General features: G+C 46.0%; 1 protein-coding gene across 5 annotated transcripts; it reads right to left on the reverse strand.

Moving 5' to 3' along the window:
* Positions 1-2,522: 2,522 nt before the first annotated feature.
* LAYN (layilin) lies at positions 2,523-25,395 on the reverse strand. Of its 5 annotated transcripts, XM_020882253.2 has the most exons (7): positions 25,132-25,395; positions 21,103-21,400; positions 11,750-11,907; positions 7,149-7,181; positions 6,451-6,534; positions 5,385-5,481; positions 2,523-3,526 (listed from the first exon to the last, which is right to left on the reverse strand). In XM_020882253.2, the coding sequence occupies exons 1-7, from the start codon at positions 25,214-25,216 to the stop codon at positions 3,163-3,165; spliced, it is 1,119 nt and encodes a 372-aa protein (XP_020737912.2). In that variant the 5' UTR covers positions 25,217-25,395; the 3' UTR covers positions 2,523-3,162. The 5 variants fall into 5 exon arrangements, with proteins under 5 accessions (XP_020737912.2, XP_020737913.2, XP_020737921.2 ...); XM_020882254.2 differs by lacking the exon at positions 7,149-7,181 and having other exon boundaries at positions 25,132-25,394; XM_020882262.2 differs by lacking the exon at positions 21,103-21,400 and having other exon boundaries at positions 25,132-25,153.
* Positions 25,396-27,098: the final 1,703 nt, after the last annotated feature.

The following is a 27,098-nucleotide window of genomic DNA, read 5'->3' on the forward strand; positions in this document are numbered from 1 at the left end:
GAATACAGAAGTGGGTATCTTCCTGACCCAGGGATCGAACCTGTGTCTCTTGTGTCTCCTGCACTGGCAGGATTCTTTACCACTGCGGCTCCTGGGAAGCCTGCTTTATCAAGGAGGCAAAAAACATAAAAACAGGTACAAATTTTATTATCAGGGACACGGCATAATACGTAGTAGAGCACATGCTTGTGTGCTTAGATGCTAAGTCATATCTGATTCTTTGTGACCCCACGGACTGTAGCACGCCAGGCTTCCCTGTCCTTCACTACCTCTAGGAGTTTGCTCAAACTCATGTCCATTGAGTTGGTGATGCTATCTAATCATCTCATTCTCTGCCACCCTATTCTCCTTTTGCCTTCAAACTTTCCCAGCATCAGGGTCCTTTCCAGTGAGTCGGCTCTTTGCATCAGATGGCTGAAGTAGTGGAGCTTCAGCTTCAGCAACAGTCTTTCCAATGAATATTCAGGGTTGATTTCCTTTAGGATTGACTAGTTTGATCTTCTTGCTGTCCAAGGGACTCTCAAGAGTCTTCACCAGCACCACAGTTCAAAAGCATCAATTCTTCAGCACTCAGCTTTCCTTCTGGTCCAGCTCTCACATTTGTACATGACTCCTGAAAAACCATAGCTTTGACAATGTGGACCTTTGTTGGCAAAGTGATATCTTGTCTCTGCTTTTTCCTTCCAAGGAGCAAGTGTCTTTGAATTTCATGGCTGCAGTCACTGTCTGCAGTGATTTGGGAGCCCAAGAAAATAAAATCTGTCACTGCTTCTGCTTTTTCACCTTCTATTTGCCATGAAGTCATAGGACCAGATGCCATGATCTTTGTTTTTTGAATGTTGAGTTTCAGTCTCACTTTTTCATTCTCCTCTTTCACCCTCATCAAGAGGCTCTTTAGTTCCTCTTCACTTTCTGCCATTAAAGCAGTATCATCTGCGTATCTGAGGTTGTTGATATTTCTTCTGGCAATATTGATACCAACTTGTGATTCATTCAGCCTGGAATTTTGCATGATGTACTCTGCATATAAGTTAAATAAGCAGGGTGACTATATACAGCCTTATCATACTTGTTTCCCAATTTTGGACCAGTCTAACTGTTGCTTCTTGACCTGCATACAGGTTTCTCAGGAGGTAGGTACAGTGATCTGGTACTCCCACACTGGCTATGTATAAACACAGAATAAGAGATCTGGGGGTCCCAATAGATATAAGACACTAATGAAAAAGGCAAGATGCAGAGGGTTATCTCTGATTATAACCTTAAGATTGAATCCTCATTTTAAATTTTAGTGACGTGTGTGTGTATGTATGCATGCATACATGCTCAGTTGTGTTGGACTCTTTGCGACCCCATGGACTAGCCCACCAGGCTCCTCTGTCCATGGGATTCCTCAGGCAAGAATACTGAAGTGGGTGGCCATTTCCTTCTCCAGGGGACCTTCCAGACCCAGGGATCAAACCAGTGTTTCTGGCATCTCCTGCATTGGCACGCAGATTCTTTACCACTAGTGCCACCAAATAAGTTGTTATTTCACCAGCTTCTGTTTACTCGTCCCTATGCTTCCATCTTCCCAGGTAGTGGGAGTGCTTTCCAAACTAAAATAACTCAGTTATCTTCCCCCAACACCAAGGTGGAGTGTGAAAACCACGTCCTCCAAACTTTCAAGCTGAAATATTTAGATGGATTGTACTTCACTCTGAAAGATGAACTGTTCATCCATCCAAGAAATACTGATTTTACTCTGCTCACGGCACTGCCTCGGGTGCAGGAAGCACACGTCTGGCTGGGTGGATTGGACCCCAACCTTCATGGAGCTTGCAGTCTAGTAGGGATCAGAAGACAAGGGGACAGGTGAGGATAAAGAGACACATCACAGAGCCAGGAAGTTTGATGCAAAGTAGGAACTTCGATGTTTTGGACAATGGATCAGTCCTTCAGACCATATGGTCACTCTTCTTTTTTTAAAACTTTTCACTTTATATTGGAGTAGAGCTGGTTAAAAATGTTATGATAGGGTCACTCTTTTTACTTGAAATAGTGTTAACTGCACCAAACACATCCCTGAAGCAGGCATGAATGGTGTTTTGTTATCCACCACGCTCTCTGCCTTGGCAAGTCAGGCAAATTGGCCATGATTAAAATCCTCTACATTCAATACCACTCTGACCCAGATGAGTTTACTCTGTCTAGTTTGGGGTTCCATGTGTTAAAGTTACAAACCATTCAGAAACAAGATATACAAGGAATGGTAAAAATAATAAAATCATTAAGCTGATGGTAGGACATTGCTGGTGTTTTAAATAATGGCCTTCAGAATTTCACATGGTAAATGACTGGTGTTAGGCTGCATTTCTCTGCATTTGAGTCTTAAAGTGTTTGAGATAGTCAGCTCCCCCAAACAAAAAAAGGTAAAATCATTAGCATTATTTCTAATATTATGTTGAGGCTGCAGTGAGACAAACACACAAACAGAACAGTGTGCAGTATCAGGATTGGGAACACAGTTAAGCCAAGAAGCCTAGATTCAAACTTCATGTTTAGTTTCTAAATTGTTTCCAAGTTACATTTTGCCAAGTTTGGATGTCAGGAGAAAGAAAAACAGGTCCCCCGAGGCCACACGCAGAGGAAGGACTGTAGACACAAACTGACTAACATTCTGCTTCCTGCTTTTGGTTTGATTTGATTCTTTGGGAAAAAACAAAGCAAAACAAAAACAGATATAAGAATTGCTATGTGTAGGCCAGCCCGATGCTAGCATATCTCAGCTTTGAAAAGCCTCTGGGATTTTTGTCTCTTTGTAATGATGTTTGCCGCTGTACTGAAGAAGAGGAACAGAACCCAGAGGTTGGTTTCCCTAGCTCCACAGCACCCCCACCAAGGAAAGCACTCTCTCTTGAAAGTCAGTTATAACAATTAGGTATTTGTTTTCTACCACGTGCCCGCCCCTGGGCAAGGTGCTTCTTAGAGGTTCCAGCCCTGCGAGGGGCTGGGTTGTGACACAGCCCAAACCAGGGCTCCAGTGGGGGCTCAAACCGTCTCATGCTCACCCCCAGGATGTGATCTGAGCCCTTTCTGAGACCTTCTGAGTGTTTCCCTTATAGGAAAATTGCTTCTCTCTTCAATTCCCATTCTTGTCAGTTCAGGGTTCCTTCGAGCCTCCTAATAACCATATATTTCATTTTCCACCCATCCGGACTCCTTGCTCCTCCCCGCTCGGCCCGGGGAGAACTCGTAAACGTCGTTGGTGACGAAGCCACTCTCCAAGCTCCCCAGCGTCACGAACCCGCTTTCAGACAGGTTCACGGCCACGTTTTCATAGTCACAAGACACGGCGTCGGGCGCGGCCTCTCCCGAGCGCGCCCGGAACGAGATGTTCTGTAGGTCCGGGCGGGTCTCGGCCAGATCAGCTTCGCTCTGCTTTCGTATGACGTTGTAAACCTCCAGGTCCGGGCTGTTCCCGGGCTGAGAAGCCGGCCAGGAGGGGCGCTGCTCCTTAGTGCTGGGGTCCGGCTGCCCCCGTTTCCTAGGAAGACAGAGAACCAGGGCTGAGCAGGCAAGGGGCCTGAGAATGTCCCCGGGCCCTGTCCAGGCAGGACAGGGTCATCCCTGCGCGGTCACTACGCTGCACTTCTCATCTGTGTCAGCCTTCAGGGCAGGGTTTCGGGTGTGGCAGGAATGAACGAGGAAAGTGTGCTATCTGCCATTCACAGTGGCCTGAACACAGAGCAGAACTGGTGATCCCAGGGTCCCCAGAGCACCCGGAGGGTCTATGGAGAGAACTGCATGGGGGGGAAAATGCCACATTAAAACAAATCCATCTCCAAGGGAAACTGTCCTTCAATTCTGAATGTGGGCAACCAAGCTGAGTAGAATTAGTAGTATCTTTGACTTGCTCACCAATGGAAATCATAGATATTTTCATATCACAGTTATTGTTTAAGATGCCTTAAAATATTTTATGCTCATTTCTGCTTCAATATTATGATAATTATATCTAAAGAAGCATTAATAAAGAAGCTCATGTATTACTGTTTCACATACATTTTTGGAAATATTTTGCTAGTATTTTTGTGTCTGAGGTACAAAACGATTAAAACCGTGAGTAGACTCCAGCTTCAAAGTTACAATTCCCAGACTGGGGTGAGCTGCTCAATGGGTAGATAAGGAAGGGAAATCAAGAACCAAGCACAGAGTAAGCAGTTAGAAAACATATTAGCAGTTTTTTAAACTGAGTTCTGTTTTTTTGGCCGTGTCAACATTTTTAAAATTTAGATTTATTTATTTTTAATTGGAAGATAATTGCATGACAATATTGTGTTGGTTTCTGCCATATATCAACATGAATCAGTTATAGGTATACCTATGTCCCCTCCTTCCTGAACCTCTCTACCACCTCCTGTGAACTGAATTCTGTCGATATTTTGGATTAAAAGGAATTAACTAAAAAAATGATTATAGGAAGAGATATTTTTGGGTGCTTATAATATACTCACTCTGCATGTATTAACTGCTTTAATTCTTATAATTCTATAAGGAGGTTATTATTTTTTTGATCTTTTGGCCACGCTGCATGGCATGTGGGATCTTAGTTTCTTGACCAGGGATTGAACCCCTGCCCTCTGTACCAGCAGCACAGAATCTTACCTGCGGGGCCGCAGGGAAGCCCCTAAGGAATTATTATGAAATGAAATAGGTTCTACATTGAAATCTTGCTAGTTTATCTTAAATTGGCCATCAAAGGGAGTCAAGCCTTAAAATGTACCTTTGCTTTCCTGTTGTGAAGTGGCAATGCCACCTTCTTCTATATAGACCATGATGATGGGGAATAAAAAGGTAGCTGAGAAGAGCTCTGGGTACCTCCAAACTGGTGGCTCCATGATCCACTAACAGAGGTGCTCTAAGCTACTTAAGGTAGCTATTTTGTAGCCATCTATACTTGTGTATTCAAGTAAAAGTCAATTAAAAGGATTTGGCTATTTTATTTTGAATGAAGTGGTTTTACTTTCAGAGGTTTGCCAGGAGGCTTTGGAACAGTCATTTTCATATGGCTCACTATTTATTCCTTTACTCACCCAAAAAACATTTCTGGAGTGAGAATGTACATGCATGAGAAAACTTTGCTGAGTGATGTGTGGATACACAGGTGAATAACGCAGTCTCACCCCTCAAGTCATTTAAAATCTTCCACACTAAAAAATTAAAGAATGTAAGATCACTCTGTTAATTACAACTGAGTACAAATGCTTAGTACTTCTGAGTGCCCCGAACCCATCAGATTTATTCTCAAATCTGCAGAAGAGATTCTCTTGGAGCTGCCTTGCCTTTTAATGAAATCCAAGTTCAGAAAACACAAAGGTTTACAAGATCAACGTTTTACTTGCCTCCTTCTACAGATCCAAACCCAACATACACCTGTGGTGACCACAAGGAGGAGGAGAATGCTGAAGATTAGGATGTAGGCAAGATTCAAGGCAGCTTCTGAAAAGAAAAGGGCAGATAAAATGTAGTTATGGGTATGGTGTTTTTCTGAGTTCTGTAAGTTGTTCTAGTGAATTACTGAATGTGACTCCCTGGAATTGCAGTCAGTGGATTAGAAGTGCAGGTGGCCTGGGGACCCCCGATCTTGTGGCTGATATCTGAAGCAAGGGCAGTCTGGGTGGGGGCTGAGCCCTTAACCGGTATGGTCTGTGTTAATTTGGGGTGGCTAGTGTCACGGCTGAATTGCAGTATTTCAATATCTTATTTCATTATATGGACACAGTGGATGCTCTTAGGTAGGTGAGAAAAATACTATTACTTCTCTTATGTAAATAACTAAACTGAAAAATTAAGTGTTTGTTTTCTTAAAGTTACCCAATGACAAAAACTCAGATCTTTCTCTTTTTTATTTTAATTGAAATAAAGTTGTCATACAATATCATGTTAGTTTCAGATGTATCCTATATTGATTTGACATTTGCACACATTATTAAGTCTAGCTACCAGCCCAGATCTTCCTCTTGAAACTCAAGGTGAGAGTTGAGGTTCAAAGTCCATCAGCACTCCAGTTTATCACCCCATTTTCTTTTATCTTCTATGTCCATTTCCTCTGTTTGTCTTGTAAAGAAATACTAATCATGGCCTGGGTCTTTCTGCTCTTATTTCTCAACATTCATTCTCAATTTCCACCCCCTCCCCTGACCCTGACCCAAACAACTTCTGGGAGGTTCTCAAGTCTCCCACTGTCTTCCTGAAGCCCTTTTACCTCCTGCCTCATCTAATTGCCCCAACTGTCTTATTTTACTGACCAAATCTAACATTTAATACAGTTTTTACAAAGCCACATGTGCCCTGTCTGTTTTCATTTTTAAGTAGCCGTGGGGAGAACAAGCAGGGTATGTAACCATGGGGATTTGTAATCAGGAGAGCCCCACTATCTGTTTTTCCCTGGGAGAGCTCTGTGTATACCTTTGCTTTCTTTCAGCGTTTCTGTGGCATCTTCTTTCTCTGTGTCTTCTGGAAGTACGGGTGTTGCTGGCTCTGTCTCTTCACCTGGAGAGAGACACATGCACTCAGAACCTGGAGAAAGGCATTAACATCCAGATATTCTCTGAGGTCCTACCAGCTTCGGGGGTGGGGGGGGGGAGGTGTCAGAAAGCACTAGCAAAGTGACTAGTGTAGTTTATAATCACGGAAAGTGAAGAACTGAATTTGCTGACCGAGAGGTTTACTTTTCGTGATCTTTCTGGTATGACTCTTGCTGCCAAGAATCAAGTGGGAACACAACCCGCAGGCAGCTGACATCAAGGCCCATAAACTACTGCAGAACACAGGGGAAGGGCCAATGACTCACTTTTAGGACCACAATGATCAGTTTGACTCACTTGTCTCATTAGATTGAATTATTCCTTTCATATTGTCAATAAGGATAGGTAACATCACAAACTGATTTGTAATTGCTCATTTTCACATAGTTGAAAGGCAACCCTAGAGGGTGAGATGAATGAACCACGTGCCATGTCTCAGCGTGACTTATACCCATCCAAAGAGTCGGTGTCTTTCCATCGAATCATCTAGTCTAAAGAGCATGTGACTCTAAACCTATGGAGAGGTTCTAAACCTGTGAAACAGCCCAAATGAACTCAAATCTCCAATGACAGTCTTACCTCCAGTCCTTGTAGAAGGAACTGTTGGTTTCTCTGCAGCAGAAAGGAATAAGAATGAGAGTAATAGGTAAATCGCCACACCCTCTGAGTGAAGCTGGCCAGGGCACATCTTCCATCTAGTTGCTCATTCAGTCGTCCAACAAACTTCATTTCATGCTATCAGACTCCAGAACCTGGTTAGTAAGTCCAAAGAATCCCTTCTGCACAAACACTAGCCTTTCCCCAGCTTTGCTTGGACACTTTTTAAAAAAAGCATTAAAACTTTTAAATATGAGAACTTTCAAATATACACAAAAGTGGAAAGATTGGTATAAGGAACCCCTATGGAGTGTCAATGCTTATCAACATATGGCTAATCTGGTTTCAACAATAATCCCTATTCCTCCCTGGCTAAACCCAGGTCTGAATATTTTATTTTATTCTATTCTATTAGACTGCACTGGGTCTTAGTTGTGGCATGTGGGATCTAGTTTCCCTGACCAGAGATCAAACCCAGGCCCTCTGCATTGGGAGCATGAAGTCTTAGCCATCGGACAACCAGGGAGGTCCCCTGAACTGTTTTAAAGCAATCCAAGACATTTTATCAGCTCCTACTGGGGATGTTTTAGAGCAATGAACACTGATCTCCAAGCAGAGGAGGGGGCTGGGGACTAAATAGAATATGGCCCACCCCAAAGCAGAGCTGTGATCTAGAACCTGAGCTATTTAAAATAATTCTAAGAGCCTCAGGATAGTCAGGCTCCACAGACAACCTACAGTAATGTTTTTACTTCTGGCATAAATTGTATCAGTCTTTTATACTGGCAGTGACTCTTATGCTGATCAGATACTCTGGGATCATAGAGTCAGAGTCTTTAAGGTCAAAATTTTAGAATTCATAGTCCTCAGGCTGTGATGGGCTTCCTGGTGGCTAAGATGGTAAAGAATCTGCCTGCAATGCAGGCAACCTCGGTTCGATCCTTGGGTTGGGAAGATACCCTGGAGAAGGAAATGGCAACTCACTCCAGTATTCTTGCCTGGAGAATCTCATGGACAGAGGAGCCTGGTGGGTTACAGTCTGTGGGGTCACAAAGAGTGAGGCATGACTGAGCGAATAACACGCACACAAAAGGCCAAGATGTCAAAGCTATTCTGAGGTTTTATTAAGAAGGGAAATTTTAATCATATGTGTGTGTGTGTGTGGGTGTGTGTGTGTAGAAGTGATGCAAATCCATTTATTTATTAAAAATGTCTGCTATATGATAGAAACATTCTTATGTTCTAAATGTTTTTTATAAAAACAAACACAATTTATCCTGATAACAGCCTTGTGAGTAAGTGCTATTCTGAATTTGTTCACAAGGAGACTCAGGTACAGGGAAATTAAGCAACCTACTCAAATCTCACAGCTAATAAGTAGTTGAACTGGGATTTGAACTTAAAATATTCAAATGAAAATTTCAGATCACAAGGAGACAAACCCCATGCTAGATATTAGAGATACACTAGCAAATCAAAAGCTGTCCCAGCTCTCTAATGAACTGACACTCTATGGGATGGCAATAAAATATAGAATTATAGGGGAATATTCATACATATTAATTTTGTGATATTATATTACAATACATCATATATTCAATGACATTACAGAAAAAGATGCAGTCATTTTGTTGTCCCTCTATAGTTCAATCCACTGGGCAAAATTGCCATGAACACAGCAAATTAATGCAGCATTTCCATCAACAATGCAATGCAATGGTCTGTGACATTGCCTCAGATGATTTGTCTCTGATTTCCACTGAATGTGTCTATGCTTTTAGCCCACCATGGAAGGAATCAAGTGTTCAGATCTGGCTGGTATGCCACCTACTCTATGTGGTCATATTGTCAAATTTCATTTTAGATGCTGTCTTTCAACTGGTCGCTTGCCCTCTGGTATAGTAGGATATTTTGCCATAATGTTGGAGCCATACTGGGTGACCTTCCCCTAGTTCATGAGGTGTAGGGTCAAATGTGTATTTCCAGACTTCATGCCAACCATATAGTGAAGTGGACAAACTTGTCAACAGGCAGTATTTGTACTATGTGTGTGAGGTGTTATGATCCTCATAGGAGGAACACTTAACCTAGTTTTGAGGTTAAGCCCTGGAATGCTTCCCAGAGGAAGTGATTTTTTTTTAACTTATTTGGAAATAATTTAAAATTTATGAAAATTTGCAAGACTACTGCAAAGAATTCCCATGTATCCTTCACCCAAAAGTTATCATTTTATCACATTTCATTTATATAACTATTCTCTCTGTCTCTTTATATATATCTCTATATATCTATGTATCTATATCTAAGTCTCTCTATATACACAGACACACATATATTTACATACATTCACACACAGACACATGCATAACTTTTTTCCAGAGAATAAGCTGTAGCCATAGTTACTCTTTATTCCCTAAACACCTCAAAGTGTATTTAAAACAGGACTGGGAGGGGCATACTCTGTCATAACCATAGTACAATTATCGAAACCAAAATATCAACATTGATATGTATAGTATCATCCAATCTACAGATCTTATTTAAGTTATGCCAATTGTCCTAAAAATGCCCTTTACAGAAAATTACTATTGTCATCATCAAAGGTACAATCCAGGACCATCTATTGTTATGAGAGAAGGTGATGCTTAACCTGAACCTGAAGGTTGAGAATGAGTTGACTGGGAAAGAGGGAAGGATGTTCCAAGCACTGCAAACAGCAGTTAAGAGATGATGGGGAACTTCACAAAACACAGAAGGGAACTGGCTGGGGGATGGAATAAAAGTGGTGCGAACTGGGGCTGCAGAGAGGCAAGGGTCTGATCAAGCCAGTCCCTTCGCGGTGTGCTGAGGTCCGTGAACTTGTCCTGAGAAGGAGGGGGTGGTCTGCAGCGAGGCAGTGTGTTAGCCTTCTTCCGTGTGCCCACATCCCCCGCTCAGTCTATTCCTGGTCCTTCTCTGTGTCCTGGGAGGCTGACCTCTGGGGATGTGTCCTGGGCTCCCTTGTCCTCTGGTTCTCGACTGGACTTAACACACAATAGGAGGCAGAAGCAGGAGATTAGAGGGTAGGAGAAGAGGCAGGTCCTAGTATTCTTCCCCAGACCTCTCTCTCACATCGTGGTGGTTTGAGAGCACTGTGTTGTCTGGTTACAGCTCCTGTTGGCTGGCTCCTCTTGCATGACTCCGAGATTTCTCTGGGTTCTGCTAAAACCATCCCCTCCCTTCGCTCCTTGAAGCCTAGGGGTAGTAATAGCTTCCCACTGTAGCTGGTCCCTGGGCACTTCACCATCTCATGTTCTGTGTCCACACTTTGGTAAATACCATTTTATTATACTCCTCTCATTAAACCCTTTGAATGTGCCATCTTTTCCCTGCCAGGACTCAGTCTAATACACGCAACAGCACAATTAATAAACAAAATTACTTTTTAAAAAACTAACTGATTCTAACCCCAAAATAAAAGGCTATGAAAACAAGTGCCAAAATCTCACATTTCAAAAAATGTTTAAGGTACAAAATTTTAAATCATGATGATAATAGGATATAATGAACAAAAGTGATGGGGAGCCAGTTTGTCATAAGTGCCTTGCTTTAATTGCTCCAAAAAAGGGCCTTGCCAAGTCAGCCTCGATCCTTGCAATCTCCCTGCCTGAGACAACTCTGTGGTGGGGAAGACCAGATCTCTGGAGAGAAGAATTCGTCTGATGGGGTGAAGAGGGAGGAAAAACAACTTTGGCAGCAAAGGCACAGTCAAGCTCCAACAATCTTGAAATGACAGGATTGTTTAGTCCCCAACTAGATGTAACTAACAAGTCATTCTACTCCTGTCAGGAAAAGATGCAGAAATGAGATCAAGCAGTTGGCTTCAGGGTGGTGAAAAACTTCACTAACAGATCAAGAATCACTTCATGTTTAGGTTCCAGTCCATCATAATGGAGAAATTTGGGAAACCCCAGCACAGTGAGATTACAGGCTTGTAGCCAATTCAAAACCCTTAATAGATCTAGAAGAAAAAGCTAGCTAAGTTTGCAAGGCATGTATATAGAGGGTGGCGTAAGGAGTTTAAGCCTGCTCATCAAAGTGACTGCTATCTGCTCAGTGTCAGTAAAATTAGCATATTTTATCATCTACCTCCTGTGGTCATTATCCTGTCTCCTTAAGGCCCCAGAAAATGGCTGGCAGAAGACATGCAAGAAAAATGGCCAGCTTCCGTTCATATTTCTTCCTTACTCCAAGCTCCTACAGCGTACAACCTCACATAGGGAGGGAATAAGAATTTAACTGTCCACCTGGAAGGCTTTTTATTCCTTGAAGTTCTCATAATTCTTGCCTTATCATCCATAAATTAGACCCTTCCATTCCTTCATGTCTTAGCATCTAATACCCTCTCCTTTGCTAGAATTACTCCTCAGCAAGGAGGAATCAGGACATCTCCCCCTACAAGGATTCCCAAAGTTTAACACTGCTGGCATGTGCAGCAAGCTTTCTCAGAGACTAGGTGACAAATTCTTGGAACCAGCAGCTGATTAGGAAAGGAGAGAGGAGGCTGAGAGTGCAGTCACATAACTTGGGAGAGGATTCATTACCATCAGAATATTTGCAGATGAAATTGTTCTTCATGGTACATCGGTCGTCATTCCACTGGAACATATAAGGGCCCCCGATGCCGGCGGGGGCCGACGGCTGATGGTACATGACCACGCAGACCTCGCTGCCGCAGGAAGGCTCATCCACATACCAGTTCCTGTAGGAAAGGGGTCAACAGTGGAGGCAGCTGGAGAAGGATCCCGCAAGACTTTAAAGCCTTTGCTTTCCTCTCAAGTTCCACGGAGCCAGGAACTTAAGAGAGAGTGAGGAATTGAAGTGCGGCCAATAAGGAGAACCATGCTTTCGAATATGGACATCACAATCAATCATCTGACATTTGCCACAGCCTCTTTGCAGGGAGGAATATATTACCATATGATGTCTGCAAAGTTATTATGAGAAAAAGCAGCCAACAGGGCCAGTCTGGACAATCTTATTATTTATTTTGCTTTTGGCTAACTGGGTTTTGTTTCTCTTTTTTAAGAAATCAGACACACTGGGAGAGGCATGGCTTATTGCATCCAGAGCTTGCCCTGCTTCCATCTCCCCATGCTTTTCAGTAGCCACAACTGCCTTCTGAACTCTGAGGAGTGGAGAGAATATTCAAGCATCTGAGGCTTCAAAGTAGGAGACAGAGTTCAGGAAAAAGCAGGAGGCCCAGCTAGTCTTTTTCAGTTTTTAAGTTGTTTCTAGCTCATCAGGCTGATGAGACCTTTTGTTAGCTTCTGCTTCTGCAGCCCCAGTGGTACTTGGAATTAAATGGTGCTTCTGCCCAGATAGATCTGTGGGTGCCAGGTTAAAGCCTTGGATTCCGTAGGTAGTTTCGATGCTATGAGCACCTAGGCCACGTACTGACTCAGGCCTGGGCTTTGTACTCTGCCTGGTTACTCACCCAAGCAGGTTGCTTCCAGGGCCCATCTCTGCGCTGATGCTCAGACTGTTTATATGAGCCCTGCAGCTCTGCCTAGAGCTTGTCACAGCCCCTCCTTATGGAAACCTAAGAGACAGCTCTCCGTGTACTACCCCAGGAGAGCTCTGCTTGAGTCTGGTGCTGCAGTTCACCAGAAGGAAAGTCCTCTGCTGAACTCATTGGGTTGAATTTGCCTGGATGATAGCTGAGCTTGCAACGCTGCTTGGACATTGGTCAGCTGGGGTTCCTGACGGGGGCTGGGCTCTGCATCTCACTAGTCACCTCCAGGCAATTTTCCAACCTTGTTGATGGGCCTCCCACTTGTCTGTTCTCCTCCCCACTGGCGTTTTGGCTTTATGTTATTTCGCAGATAATGGAATGGATGGAATATGATGCCTGGCATCCAGTTTCTGGACTTGAGCCAGCTTGCAGGCTTGGAACTCACTGCTAGAAAGAGGAAGGACCCTGAGACACCCCAGTAGGTGCACATGCTGTGTGCATGTGAGCTCAGTTGCCTCAGTCATGTCCGACTCTTGACCCTCTGGACGGTAGCCCACCAGGCTCCTCTGTCCATGGGACTCTCCAGGCAAGAATGCTGGAGTGGGTTGCAGTGGGTTGCCGTGACCTCCTCCAGGGGATCTTCCCAACCCAGGGATTGAACCTGAGTCTCTTATATTTCCTACACTGGCAGGTGGGTTCTTTACCACTAGTACCACCTGGGAAGCCCCAGGTGCACATGGTATTTTTCCTTTATTCTCCCCAAGGGACCTATGGCCATATATTTGAGGAATCACACTTTGGGGGAAGAGGAATACCCTGATATTACAAAGGCTGTTGGACAGAGCGTGCAAGTTAACATTGCTACCCAAAGTTGTGAAGCGTCATTAAGGTTACCCATTTGAGTGGGAGCATATTGAGGCCAAGTATTTTTTTTTTTTTTTTTTTTTGAGGCCAAGTATTAAATGGAGTTCTGGCTCAGGACTGAGGTAGGAGATAGATGGGCCCTCAGGCTGAACAGCTGGTGTTTGTCAAGCAAAGTTGTGTTTGCTTGAGGCTATGTTCTCACCCAGACACTCCAAGCACAAAGCTAGTGGCAGAAGCTTCGCTCTGCTGGAATAAAGAGATAAGATGACCACTCTTGGTCAAGGAAAAGTTCCCTGTCTGCCCATGGAATGCTCATTGGGGGTGGGGTGGTCAAAAAGGGAGGGGGTCCATAATAAGTAGGTGCATGCACCTACAGGCATCTGTGGTAAGATCCATCTTAACAAAAAGTTGTGCATGCATCTTGGGGAGGGTCCTAGGACCTGTCAGGTGTGAAAAAAGAAACAAGATAACTGGCCAAAGGTAAATGAAGCCCCAGAAGGATTATCCTATATCAGTGATTTAAATCACCTCTTTACTTCACCCCTCCTCATTAGAGAGGACTCCCATACTCTTTCTCTCTGGGTGTGTATTTCTGCCTAGCTGCTGACTTAAATAAACAAATTGCTTCTCTGTGTGTTTACCCACGCTTCCGCGGTGGCTCAGTGGTAAAGAATCTGCCTGCAAGGCAGGTGATGTAGGAGATGTGGGTTGAATCCCTGGGTCAGGAAGATCCCCTGGAGGAGGAAACGGCAAACCACTCCAATATCCTTGCCTGAAGAATGCCATGGACAGAGGAGCCTGGTGATCTACAGTCCACAGGGTCACGAAGAGTAGGACACGACTGAGCATGCACCCATGTGCTCTCCCACATGTTATGCTGTGTTTCTAATAATAAACTTTGTACCTGTTTTTAATGTTTTTGCCTCTGTGAGAAATGTATTTTTCAATGGGTCAGGGGAACTTTGCTTTTAGCCTCTAATCCCTGGTGGGTTAGTGGCTAGGATTCCTAGTTTCTATCCAGGCTATGCAGGTCCTATTCCTGGGTAGAGAACTAAGATCTCTCTTCAGGACTGCTCAGTGCTGTCTCTCTGAGATAAGGATCAGCTCACAGTGGGACCCATCCAGTGGTCATTCTCCAGTCTCAAAATATATGAATTGAAAACTTATGGGGCAAGAGTTATAAACAGTGGAGAAGCTCAAGGGGAAGCCTTGAAAACTGCATTCTTCCCTGTCCTCAAGAGAGTAAACAGAAAACAATACCTTATCCAGGCAAACATGACAGAAGGTAGTGCCGCCTCCAAAGACCTAGGAAATGCCAGGATGGTATTCCCCATCACATCTCTGTGTAATCACTAGTCTGGCCCCTGCCCCTGGCCCCAGGCAGGTCCTGAAGCATGAGACTGAAGTAGCACAGACTCAGCCAAGTAGAAGCCCCCTTGTAGCTGCTGTGGCATATGTGGCATCTTTGCTAGAGCTGGTTAACACATCCTTGAGTACCTAGTATGAAGATTTGGTGAGTACATTCTTCTTCATCTGTATCCGAAAGAGAATTAGAAACAGTCTGCCTTCATTTGGAATGGACATCAGTGTGTATTTATGGTCTTGCCCCAGGACTATACTACTTTTCCTACCCTCTGTCATAATATTACATGAAGAGAGACTTCCTGGACATCTTGCAGAAAATTACTTTGGTCCACCATACTGTTGAAAGTCCTACTCTTTGTGACCTCATGGACTATACAGTCCATGGAATTCTCCAGGCCAGAATACTGGAGGGGGTAGCTTTTCCTTCTCCAGGGGATCTTCCCAACCCAGGGATTGAACCCAGGTCTCCCACATTGCAGACATATTCTTTATCAGCTGAGCCACAAGGGAAGTCCAAGAGTACTGGAGTATATAGCCTATCCCTTCTCCAGGGGATCTTCCTGACCCAGGAATTGAACCGGGGTCTCCTGCATTGCAGATGGATTCTTTACCAACTTCCCAATGAGGGAAGGCCCAAGGTTGGAGATAAATGCTATGAAGATCTAGGGGCCTGCTACTTCATGAAAATGTGTAGGTGTTTTGTAGTCTAGGGGACACCACAACACCTCTTTCAAGTTACTGGTTAAATTATTTCATCTCACAATAATTGGAAGCATCTTGCAACCATTTGAAGAAGGAAGCCTAGCATGTGGTAGGTCCCTTTGGGCTCTAGAGGTGGCATATTTCATACCTGGGAATACTGTTCTGGTCTATATACCTGTTGACATGAAAGACAGCTGTGTTTGAGTGGGGTCCAGAGCCAAAAAGGACTCTGAAGCAGTTCTAGGCTGTGATGGAAGCAGACTTCCCACTTGGGTCATATGATCCATCAGACCCCCTGTTGTTAGAGGCATCGGTGGTGAGAAAAACAATGCCATGGGGCATCCACGCAAGCTCCAATGAGAGAATCACAATGCAAACCCTTAAGATTCTGTAGCAAGGCCATATCACCTGTAACTGAGAAAAAAACCATCTTTTGCAAGCAACTCTGGCTTTCTAGGCAAGGAGTACCAAGAGACCATACAATCCAACTTGCTCAGTGAGAGTGAGATACTGTCAGACGTTGTCAAAAGATTAGGCAGGAATCAACTCATTATAAGATGGAAGAGGTATATTTAGGACCAATGGGCATGGACAAATGGAGCAGACCACTGTGACATCTTCCTCTATTGTACCAGCCTATCCCTCAGCTTATACCTATAGCTGCTTAAAGGAATCCCTTACGACCAGCTGGTAAAGGTAGCCTAAGCTCGGTTAGGTCAGCCAAACATGGGGGGACAGCTCCACATGGGCAGCAGCTGCCCTATAGCCCCACTCAGAGGCTTTGAAAGGTCTAGTGGCAAAGAGACAACCTCCCAATGGCCAGAGCTTTGTCGGTGTACTTTCTTAACCACTTGGTGTGGAAAGAGAAGTTATTGGACATTAGACTAAGGCAAAGAGCTTGGTCAGCTGATCGGGAGTCTAAAAGGAGAAAGAGTGGGAGGCTGAGGACAAGGAGCTCTTGGATAGAGTGATGTGAACAGACATATGGGAGGAGGTATAAAGCATGAAAACCGACCATATGTTAAAGCCCAGCAAAAAGCCTCTAGCACAGAAGAGGCACTGATTAACCAGGGAGACAGAACAGCTCAACCTGTGAGCAGCTGCCCCCGTGATGATGTAACAGGCGTATGTAGAGTGGCCGTGAGGCAGGAGCGAGGCCATGCGCGGGCTCAGCAGTAGCTGTCCCCACCAACCAAGGCTGATCCAGCTGCTGCCAGGAACAGAGACGGGCCTAACACGTGGTGGCAACTAGACCCCGCTGGACTCCTTTCATCCTGGAAGGGGCGATGATTCATGTGGATAGGAATAGATAACCTGGCCATTGGTTTGCCTTTCCTACCTCAGGGACTTAGCATCACTATCCAAACACTTACACAGTCTTTGATCTACCAGCTCAGGATTCTAAATAAGGTCTAATCAGACCAAAAAACCAAGTTTCTAGCAAAGGAGATGTGGGAGTAAGCAGGGGATTTACTAGCCGGACCACATACTTCTCTCTCCTAAAGCTGCCAGTCTGACAGAATGAGGAATGATCTTGTTGAAAACACAACCAAAGCACTAACTGAGTGGCGATACTTGTGAGGAGGGGGCAACATCCTCCCAGAAGCAGTGCAGACTTTGAATCATCGACCTTTGTGTCATCCTGTATCATGCAAGAGTATTCTGGGGTCTGGAAGTCAAGGGGTGTAGAAGAAAAATTTGGAGCTAACAGAGGTTGGTTCATGAAGTTAAGGAAAGAAACTGTCTCCATAACATAAAAGTGCACGGTGAAGCAGTAGACGCTGATTAGAAGCTGAAGCAAGTAATTCAGAAGATCTAGCTAAAGATAACTCACAAAGGTGGCCTCACTAAACAACAGATTTTCAATGTAGAATAAACAGCCTTTTAATGGAAGATACCATCTAGGAGTTTCCTAGTTTAGAGAGGAGAAGTCAACCTTCAGCTTCAAAGCTTCAAAGAGCAGGATGACTGGAAGGGATGTATGCGTGCGTATCTGCTCAGGCTCCTCTGTCTGTGGAGTTTTCTAGGCAAGAATACTGGAGTGGGTTCCCATTTTCTACAACCCAGGGATCGAACCTGAATCTCTTGCATCTCCTGCACTGGCAGGCAGATTCTTTACTGCTGATGCCACCTAGGAAGCCTGATATATGTCCTCTTACAGCTGATTCACTTCGTTGTGCAGTAGAAGCTAACACAACACTGTAAAGCAATTTTAGTCCAATAAAAAAGATTTTTTAAAGAAGTTGACACAGGGAATTTGCTGCGTGGCTCAGGAAACTCAAACAGGGGCTCTGTATCAACCTAGAGGGATGGGCTGGGGAGGGAGATGGGAAGGAGGTTCAAAAGGGAGGAGATATATGTACACCTATGGCTGATTCATGTTGAGATTTGACAGAAAAGAGCAAAATCCTGTAAAGCAATTATCCTTCAATAAAAAATAAATAAATAATAATAATAAAAAAAAGCTGACACAGCCGGTGACTTTAAGTTGAAGCTAGTTTTCATCGATCATTTTGAAAATTCTAGGGCCCTTAAGAAATACGCTAAATCTACTTGGCCTTTGCTGTATAAATGGGACAACACAGCTGGATGACAGCACAACTGCTCACAGCATGATTTACTGAATATTTTAAGCCCCCTGTTGAGACCTACTATGAGAAAAATGATTCCTTTCCAAATATTACTGCTCCTTGATGATGCACCTAGTCACCCAAGCGCTCTGATGGAGATGTACAATGAGATTATTGTCATTTTCATGCCTGGTAACTACATCCATTCTGCAGTCCATGGATAAGGAAGTAATTTTGATGTTCAAGCTTTATTCTTTAAGAAATACATTTATCAAGGCTACAGCTTGCAAAAGGAGAAGAACCCTTGCTTACCATCCCTGGCAGTACCCACTTGGGGAATTTGTGCTTCTTGTCTCTGCAGTGTTGAGGCCTGTGAGTTTAGAGGGCCTGCCACCCAAAGGAGAAATCCTTCCACCAGAAGATACACCATGAATGTTGTTGAACCAATGCCTGCCACTTGAACACCAAGGGATCCTTGTGTTCAGGAACCAGCAGGCAAGAGGAGAAGTAATTGTCTTTGCAGGAGGTACTGACCCTAATCATGAGGTGAAGGTATCTCTGCTGTTATAGGCAGGGGGATATGTTTGGCACTCAGGTATCTACTTGGGTACTTGTTGGTACTCATGTGCTCCATTTTGATGGTAAATAGAAAAGTGAAATCACTCCAGACTGAGAAATTCAAGTTGACTAGGGCTTCACACTCCTCAGGGATAAAGGTCTGGGTCTTGCCACAAGGTAAGCAAGCCACTGAGGCTCCCCAAGAAGAGGGGAGGGGAGCCTCGACAGGACGGAGGAGGTGAGGGGGGCTCAGTAAGTATGTCATGGCTCTGGCGACCAGCTGCAGTGGTGGAGAGGGTAGTTCCTCCTGCTAATCTTCTTTTTTAAAATTTCTCCCAGGAGTATTTCCCTGGCAGCCCAGTGGTGAAGAATCATGCCTTCCAATGCAGGGGACACAGGTTTGATCCCTGGTTGGGGAACTAAGATCCCACATGCCACGGGCAACTAAGCTTGTCCCCGGGAACTGGAGAGCCTGTGTGCCACAAGTAGAGAAGCCTGAGCGCCGCAGTGAAGACCCAGAGCAGACAAAAAAAAAGTTTCTCCTGGGAAGAGAGGCCCATGAGAATCTTGGAGGAGACACTCCTGGAGCTTAAACGAAGGTGTGGATCAGAATAGCCAAATGGGTGGGCTTCGATAAATGCTGACACGCTGTCTTAAACGGAGTAGGTAAAAAGAGATATATTCTTATCTTCATTCTTTTGATTGAAACTGAGTTTAAACTTTTTCCCCATATGATGGTTTACCAGTTAGAGTGTCTATTTTGTGAACTGTTTGCTCAGGTCTTTTGCTCAGGGGTTTTATTGACATTTAAACATTTAGTGTTTCACTGACTTATATATACTATTTACTGTAAAAAGACAGTAACTGTTAAATTTGTTACAGCACATTTCTGGTCTTAAGTCTGCCTTTTAATTTTGATATTTGTTGACATTTTTCCATGTCACTGCTCTCCTCAGGGAAGAATGATGGCAGTGCTATGGTGCTAGGGCGAGTATGTGAAGTGAGTGCAATACTGGAGGTTTAGAAGCGTTCTGCAAACAGCAGGCTTCTTTGTGTCCCCTCGTGGCCACGCCAGAGAATTAGATCTGGCTCTAATTTCTTGCCCGTCATCATAATTCCGGAGATGGCAATGGCAACCCACTCCAGTACTCTTGCCTGGAAAATCCCATGGACGGAGGAGCCTGGTGGGCTGCAGTCCATGGGGTCGCTAAGAGTCGGACACAACTGAGTGACTTCCCTTTCACTTTTCACTTTCATGCCTTGGAGAAGGAAACGGCAACCCACTCCAGTGTTCTTGCCTGGAGAATCCCAGGGACAGGGGAGGCTGGCGGGCTGCTGTCTATGGGGTCGCACAGAGTCGGACACGACTGAAGCGACTTAGCAGCAGCAGCAGCAGCAGCATAATTCCTTGTTGTCTAAAGCCCTTCAGCCCCCTAGCCCTTTAGTCTCTCACTGGGCCTGCAAGCCCTGGGCATATACTCAGAGAAAACCATAATTCAGAAGTATACACGCACCCCAGTGTTCACCGCAGCAGAGTTTACAGTAGCCAAGACGTGGAGCAGCCTAAATGTCCATCAACAGAGGAACGGATAAAAGATGTGATACATATATGCAATGGAATATTACTCAGCCACAAAAAGAACAAAATAATGTCATCTGCAGCAACACGAGAACGCAGAGATTGTCACACTGAGTGAAGTCAGACAGAGACAAATATCATATGATATTTATATGTGGAATCTAAAAAAAATGGCACAAATGGACTTATTTACAAAATATAAATAGAGTCACAGATGTAGAAAACACACTTATGGTTACCAAGGTGTAAGAGGGTGGAGGGAGGGATAAATTGGGAGGTTAGGATTGACATATATACACGACTATATATAAAACAGATAACTAACAAGGACCTACAGTATAGCACAGGGAATCTACTCGGTACTCTGTTATGGCTTATAAGGGAAGGTCCTAAAAAAGGGTGGATATATGTATATGTATAACTGACTCACTTTGCTGTACATCTGAAACTAGCACAATGGAAATCAACTATACTCTAATAAAAATTAAACAACCTCTCATTAGGGTTCTAGTCCAAAAGGCCAGGGAGCCAGAACCGCTGACATCATGCATTGTGTGCTACTGAAGCAGTGCGTCTGGGCCACCCTCCTGGGCAGAGCTCTCTGGACATGAGCTGGGCCCAAGGTAAGGCTGATTTGTCACCCTTGCCACGCTGCTTCGGTCCGTGGCTGTGCCAGTGCTGCAATCCCCTTGGGGCTCTGCCCAGCTGGGCTTCTCTTCCACCCTGACTGGCACCGGGGAGCTAGCCTGCCTCTTTCTTGAGCCATGTCAAGTGAGTTAGCCGCTGTGAGTTCCGCACACTTACCTAAACGCTGCTTTGCTTCCATCGATCCAGGCATAAAGGTCCTGGCAGGCTGTGCCATTGCTTTGCTTGTCCTCACGCCTCCTGAGTCCAATCCAGAAATCGCCGTCAGAAGCCAGGAGGTTTTCAATGAACTTTTCTATCAGTCTCTGTTCATCTTCAGACTCAATGCTGACTAACTGGCCCCCTTTCCTCCTGCAGGCTGCTCTGGCTTCCTCAAAGTTCAGTCTTTGAGAAGCATCATGGAAGTAAATGACTTCATAACAAGGCTTCTGGGTTCCTAACCGGCAGACTGGCTGACCTGGAGAAGAAAAGAAGCCTACCTATTTTAGTGCCCTCCAACACATGTTCAGATGGTAAAGAATCTGCCTGCAATGCAAGAGACCTGGGTTTGATTCCTGGACAGGGAAGATGACCTAGAGAAAGAAATGGCTACCCACTCCAGTATTCTTGCCAGGAGAATTCCACGGACAGAGGAGCTTGGCTGGCTCCAGTCCATGGGGTTGCAAAAAGTCGGACCCGACTGAGCGACTAACACTTAAAATATACCAGAGCAGAGACGCTTGGAGACATCTGAATGAAGCTGGGCAGGAATTCTGATTACTCATCAGTGGACTGTTTTAGTGTCATTTAGGCTCTCAGAGCAAATTAATACCCCTTCCAGTGTGGAGATGCAGTGATTTAGACTCTGATGCCTAAATTGTGTAGGACCTTCATCCTTTTTGTTTATTCCATTACAGATGATTAAAAAGCAGACATTTAAAATTAATCTTTAAAAGAGCAGTGGATGAAGATTTATTGTTTCACTTAAAGGCACACAAACAACACTTTCATGCCATTTGGGAGTCTCAGGAGATAGTGTGGTTTAAAGTGAGTTATGTCTGTTTGGGGTTTCCTTCAGGTAAAAGAGGCATTCTTTTACCTGGTGTGGGCTTCTCAACCCTGAACCCTCTGCCTAGGTAGCAGGACTGAGAATTCACCCAGTTTATGATATAAGCAGAAGCTATGAGCATCAGATCCAAGGGGATTTCTGCTACTGGTCTTGCTTAAAGACAACAGCTAAGGTTTAGTGAACTCTTACTATGTGTCAGGCATTACACTAAGGGCTTTACATTTACATACATACCTTATCTCACTGAACACTCATAGTAATCCTCTGCTGTAGATGCTGTTTATGCCTCATTTTACAGATGAGAAAACTGAGGCTCAGAGAAATTTGCTTGGCTAAGGTCACATAGGGCTTCCCAGGTGGTGCTAGTCATAAAGAACCCGCCTGACAATGCAGGAGGACATAAGAGACATGTGTTCGATCCCTCATGCCAACGCGGGCTCAGGTTGCACCGGGGGTCTGTGTAATATGTCTCATCTGACTGACACCTGAAAGGCTGAAGACAAAGACAAATGGATGGGACTCTACTGAGGAGAGATTACAAATCCTTCACCAGTACATACCACCCTAGCTTGTGTCTGGGCTCCTGAAGCCATTTCTGATCTGTTCTGTTCAGTCACTAACTCAGGTTTGACTCTTTGCAACCCCAGGGACTGCAGCATGCCAGGCTTCCCTGTTCATCACCATCTCCTGAAGTATGAGCTGCTCAAACTCATGTCCATCGAGTCGGTGATGCCATCCAACCATCTCATCCTCTGTCATCTCCTTCTCCTGCCCTCAATCTTTCCCAGCATCAGTCTTTTCCAATGAGTCAGCCCGTCACATCAGGTGGCAACAGTACTGGAGATTCAGCTTCAGCATCAGTCCTTCCAATGAATATTCAGGGTTGATTTCCTTTAGGATGGACTGGTTTGATCTCCTTGCTGTCCAAGGGACTCTCTAGAGTCTTCTCCAACACCACAATTCAAAAGCATCAATCCTTCAGTGGTCAGCCTTCCTTATAGCCCAACTCTCACACCTGTACAAGACTACCGGGAAAACCATAGCTTTGACTATATGGACTTTTGTTGGCAAAGTGATGTCTCTACTTTTTAATATACTGTCTAAGTTTGTCATAACTTTTCTTCCAAGAAGCAAGTCTTTTAATTTCATGATTGCAATTCTGCACCCAAAACATTAGCCTCATCGCTCCTTTGTCCAGTCAGTATGTACTGAGTGTACACTCGGTGCCTGGTGCTGGGCTAGGTGCTGGGAATACAGAAACACACATGCTTCTGAGCCCACAGGAAGAACATAGCATATGTTTCTGGATCCAGCTGTACAGTGAAAACCACATTTCAACAAGGAGAATCCCTTGCAGTGGAGAGCCAGTTCTTGGGCTCTGGATGTCCATTGCTGCCACAGAGCGAGGAGTTGAGGATTTGTGTTTGGAGAACTCTTTCCAGCTCTCATAGAATGTTCTCATTTTCCTCTCTGTTTTGCAACTGTGCAGGGAGCCAGATAGCATTCGTTATTCCCCAAACTGCCCAGAGTACAGGGCAAAAGGCCGCAGGCAGTGAACTGCATTTTCAGTGCTTAAGTGGGAACAGAGTACATACAGATAATCCAGAGAGCTCTTGTGAATTCTTATTTTCAATTCTTCTTTCATTGCTTTTGTAAATAAATTCTTAAATGAAAAACGTTGGTTTTTCATTTTGCATCTTCTCCCTTTCTCTGCCATTTTTCTCCTGTTGCTAAATTGAGAAACTCTAGCAGGACTGCTCCAACAGAAAATTAGGAGCCCTCCTAAGAGCAGCATTCTCAATGAGGAGGGGTTCTGGAGACCTGGGAGAAGGCTGGGCCAGCTCAGCTTCTATGGGTCCTTAAAGGTGGCTCCAGATGAGGAAGCAGAGGAAAAACAAATGAGTCCCAGGAACCCCAAATCTGGAGGTGAATTTACAGGCAGCCTCCATTTTTCCCCCGTTGGATTATCAAGGTGATCATCATAACACCCTAAACGAGTTTCCTGTATGGCCCAGCCTGGCCACACATCCCCAGTCAGCCAGTGAGTGCCAGAGCGATCCAGAGCTGGAAGACGGCCCAGGGCTCATCTGGTCCCCTTGCTTGAAAGGAAGTGTCTCTCATCTCTCACTTTCAGGAAAGGGAAGGGCGGGAGGGACTTCTGTTCCTCTCCATGGACGACAGAGCCCGGGGAAGCGGTCACCCAAACAGCTGAATTCGGTTACCCTCCCATTTTGCCGCTCGGCACCCCACCCCGTCCTAAAACCAACTTTAGGGTCTCTCAACCAACTTCGGAAGCATAGATAACTGAGCGGAGGTTTTCTTTCTCCTCCATCCCTCGTGGCCCATCTGTTGCCTGCAAAGGTCACGAAGGAAACCCGAGAAGAGACACGGACATCGCCCTCCCGCCGGCCCCCGCCACGACATGCGGAGCAAATGCAAGAGGCAAGAAGCCAGAGCACTGTACCTCCTCTGAAGCCCAAGTCCGCGGCTGCAGTCACACGACGGGAGGAAGGAAGCCGACAGTCATTCACCCCAGTAAGGCGGGGCTTGTCCCGCGACAACTAGGCTGCTTTTTCTAAACGGTCTTATTCCAGGCGCGGGATTCTGCCGCCCTCCCCACCCCCCATCAGGAGACACCAGGAGTAACAGGCTGGGTTCGCACCGCACAGCTGAGCTAGAATCGCTACTGTACGCCCCGCGCCCCCTCCGTCCCTGGGGACAGGAGACCTCCTCGGTGGGCAGGACAAGCCCTGTGTGGGGGTCCTGGGGACTACTGAGACTCGCTCAATGGGGGCGGACCGAGGGGCGTCTCCTGGAGCAGTTTGCTCACTGTCCCATCTAGCCTCCGTCTCCCGGTATCTGGTAACCCTGGGCGGGGAGTGGACGTCGAGCTGTCTAGGACACGCAGGGAACCGGCGCTGGCTGGGCTCAGCCGCCCGGCGATTGCTCCTCTAGAAGCAGCGGGAGCCGGTGGGGCTGAGTCCACTGGTGGGGCGGGGGCGCCACCCCTCCACCCTCTCCTCGGAGGGCCAGAGAAAAGGCGCCGTGGCCCTGAAGACGGTCAGCCGCAGCCGGGGTGCAGTGGGTGCAGCAGCCGAGCGCGCCTGGGAACCAGCCCCCGCCCCAGAGCGCGCACTCACCGCTGAGCAGGCGACCCGTCGCCCTCAGGAGCCCCGCCAGCAGCACGGCCAGCAGCACGGCCCGCGGCGCCGCTCCCCGCGGCATGGCCTGGCTCGGGTGCGCCTTCGGACCGCAGGGCGCTACGGCGGGGGAGCGGACAGACCCGCAGCGGCGCGCTCCGCAACGCCAACGGCGGGCGGCTGCAGCATCTCCCCAGCACCGACGGACCCTGCACCCGGAGGAGGCGGGGAGGGCGAGGAGCCAGCCTGTCGCCCCTCCGCCCCGGGGGACGTCACTGCGGAGAGGGCAGCCCCGCCGGCGGGCCCGCCCCCAGAGCCTCCTCCAGCGCGCTCGGCGCCAGACACCCGGCCCGCCCCACTCGGAGCTTCCCAGGGACATCCTGCGTTTGCCCGGGGCGCAGAGCCGAGGAAAATCCCGGTCTGGCTTCTCCGAAATGCAATGAAGACGGCGCTGGCTAAAAACCGACCGTGTCTCGCCCCAACTCCTCCTCCCAGCGTCCTCGGCTCCGCCTTTGGGCCAGCGGGAGAAGCAAACTCCGAGAACTGCCGGGACTCTGGAGGCTGCCGTCCAGGCCTTCGCGGCTACGTCTAAGAAAGGAGCTGTGGACGTCGAGAACACACGCGCACCCAGGCGGGGTGCCCACCGGCCCGGCAAGTTACGCCGCAGCGTGGATACCGTACAGCTGAGGCTGAGTTGGAGTTCTGGCTTAGAGGAGAAAAGTGCCTCTCCCAGAGCGTCCTTGAGACCAGCGAGGAAATAATACCGCTTTTTGCAGAGCACATGGGTGTGGGTGATGGTTCAGTCTCCTGGTAGAAAGGAGGTGACCCTCTCCCCGTCCCCCCCAGGAAAGAGTGACCCTCGTTTCCTGTGGCAAAGCTTTCCTCAGGAACCCAATCTTCTTCCAAACTCTCACAATAGTCCTGTTTTACATTTGCACCTTGTAAACGAAATGTCTTCAAATAAATGCAAATAATAAAAGTAAGACTTATGTCCAAAAACTAAAGTGCTAAGTGCTGGAAGGTGGGTCTGATTTGCATACTTCCTCCCCGCCCCGGCCCAGCCCAATCTGGTCCACTGACTTCTGAGTTTTGGTCTCAGATGGAGCCATTGCCGTTTGAGACAAACAGGCCAAATTGATCACAGGCTGGGGCATCTGTTTTCAGTATCAGCTGACCTTTTGGGAAGCTCTGCTACTGCAGAAAGGACAAAATTGGCAGGAGGAGGGCTGACCTTTAAGGCAAGTTCATTTACAGCCTGTCCTCATGCCTGAATTAGAATATTTCATGTCAAGGACACATTCTTTCTAGAAATTCCTGATTATCAAAACATCCAAAGAGTGGGCTGATATGGTGAGTAGAAGGACTTGATTTGGCAAGTCAACATTTGAAATTGTTTCTGGTTCTGCTTTTTTTCACTTAATGTCTCTGTGGACTCCCGCAAGTTTCTTTGCCTACATTTAACTCTTGGTAACCATAAAAATCATCACTTTAACTTGTGAAGTTTTGATAAGGCAACTGGGTATGTAAGTGTGCAGATAGCTGGACACTTAATGGCAATTACAAAGGATTTATTTCCAATCTTACAGCACGTATTACAGCTTAGAGAAGCTGTTTAACCTTGGCCCAAATAATTAAATTGTGTCCTGAGTTCTCCCTTGGATACCCTGGCCCTTGGTCCAGATGGACATTGTTGAGGTATGCAGTCAATCTAATGTAGATTACAATAGTGACCCCAATTCTTCACCCCACCCTATATCCTCAGCCTTTAACTAGGTGAATTTGCAGTTCTTCTTACTAAAGGAGCAGAGTACATTGCCCCCCTCCCTTGTCCTTGTGTTTGACCAGAATGAGCTTAGGCTGGAAAAGGCCTCACATGGTTTTGTTTGTTCTCTTGCTTCTTTGCCACCCTCTGAGGGCTCAGATATCTCACTTGTCCAGGTAGATCCCAAAGAAGACACCTGGGGCGG

The sequence above is a fragment of the Odocoileus virginianus genome, chromosome 10 (genome assembly GCF_023699985.2).
Source record: "Odocoileus virginianus isolate 20LAN1187 ecotype Illinois chromosome 10, Ovbor_1.2, whole genome shotgun sequence".
NCBI lineage: Eukaryota > Metazoa > Chordata > Mammalia > Artiodactyla > Cervidae > Odocoileus > Odocoileus virginianus.